The following is a 1,503-nucleotide window of genomic DNA, read 5'->3' as shown; positions in this document are numbered from 1 at the left end:
ACCCTAACCACTGAGCTAAGGGAGCCAAGCTATACTTATTTTCTTAATATGTTATTTTCCCCCCCATTTCTAATATAAAAAAATCTGTTACAACATTAATTTTAATCTCTCAATCGCTCATAGAAATTAATGGAAATATAAAACAGAAATTAAATTATTAAAATTAAAACACACTTTGGCTGAAAAGAAGTAATTTTGTCTATAACACTTAAGCATTTTATATTCCAAAATAAATTTGAAGAGGCACTCACAAAAGTATATTTTAAAAAGAAAAGCACAATTGCTTACATTCTAAAATTCCTTGTTTTATAGAAGTATTTAAAAGCATCATTGCAGTGGCAGCATCAATATCAGAATCTGAAAAGGGAAAAAGGTGGTAATATTAATGTTCTTTATAAAATAGAGGCTACTGAAAAATGTTTTCATGCATTCAAAGATAACAAGTGTTAAGACTCGATGTATATGGGTCATTATGAAAGTTAAGAGATATGAAAAAATTGAGAAACGTAAAATCTGTGTGGACAGAAACAAGTGAACCCCTCCCAGCGTAAGTGAATCAGAAAGGACCCTGTTGGCATAATAGACCATAACATATTCTGTTTTGAAACTTTTGTAGTGAACCACATAAATTCTTCTACTTTAAAAAGAAAGCATAAACATGTATTAAACAAAAATGGGATGTTATTATGCATATTATTTTGCAATCTGCTTTTGTTCACTTAAAATTATGGGCCAGGTTTGTAAACAGTCTTATGTAAGAGAGAATGGAAAGGTACTAGAGATGATAAAAGTTTTCTTTATTCACAATGCAAATGAAAATTTGAACTCCATTTTTATGAGATTTTCCCTTAAATGGACTAAACTACCCAAAAGGGTATATACAGCATTACTACTTTGGGGCATTTTTTACCTTGAGTAATAGCTCTACTTATGCATACCTGCAGTTATGAAGTATTGTACTGCATTAATTACATGCCAGCTGCAGAGGACAAAAACATCTGTAATTGGTCAGTCTAGCTCATATGAATCTACCAATGCTAAATGAGCAATTATGGGAGGAACAAAAATATTGCTAATGTTTTTAGCCATAATTATACACAAGACCACAGGTACTACAGATTTACACAATATTCATGAGGTCAAACATAATTATGGATTAAAAAATGGGCCTTAAAAGGCTGGTAAAAAAAAAAAGGGGGCTAGTAAAATTAGCAGATTCAACTATAAAGTCATTATTCTCATATCTACTTATATCCTACTACTGTAAGGTCTTCTCCTGTCTTGGTGATGTTGTTTTAGAACCTGAGTAACTAACTGAAGAAAAGTAAAATGGTGTAAATCTGAAGTGTGAGGGAAAAGTTAGAAAATTTTAGCTTATAAGGAGCAACTTTAAAATCAGACTCAGATATGGAAGTCTCCCCTCTGTATCTCAAAACTTGAAATTTTTGTTTTTCTTTTTTTGAGACAGAACTTCAAGCTGTTGCCCTGGGTAGAGTGCCATGG

At 31.7% G+C, this 1,503-nt stretch overlaps 1 protein-coding gene across 2 annotated transcripts in view; it reads right to left on the bottom strand.

The window, feature by feature from the left end:
• The window catches only part of FOXN2 (forkhead box N2), a 78,289-nt gene that overhangs the window by 5,504 nt on the left and 71,282 nt on the right, over positions 1 to 1,503 (bottom strand). For both annotated transcript variants that reach the window (XM_023512131.1, XM_023512130.1), the window contains exon 5: positions 289 to 357. In XM_023512131.1, coding sequence (XP_023367899.1) covers positions 289 to 357 — 69 coding nt within the window. The remainder of the gene's footprint in view (positions 1 to 288; positions 358 to 1,503) is intronic.

This window comes from Otolemur garnettii, unplaced genomic scaffold (assembly GCF_000181295.1).
Source record: "Otolemur garnettii isolate 467f Iridium unplaced genomic scaffold, OtoGar3 scaffold00024, whole genome shotgun sequence".
Taxonomy (NCBI): Eukaryota; Metazoa; Chordata; class Mammalia; order Primates; family Galagidae; genus Otolemur; species Otolemur garnettii.
Note: the sequence above shows the minus strand (reverse complement) of the source record. Positions and strands in the feature narration are given on the sequence as shown.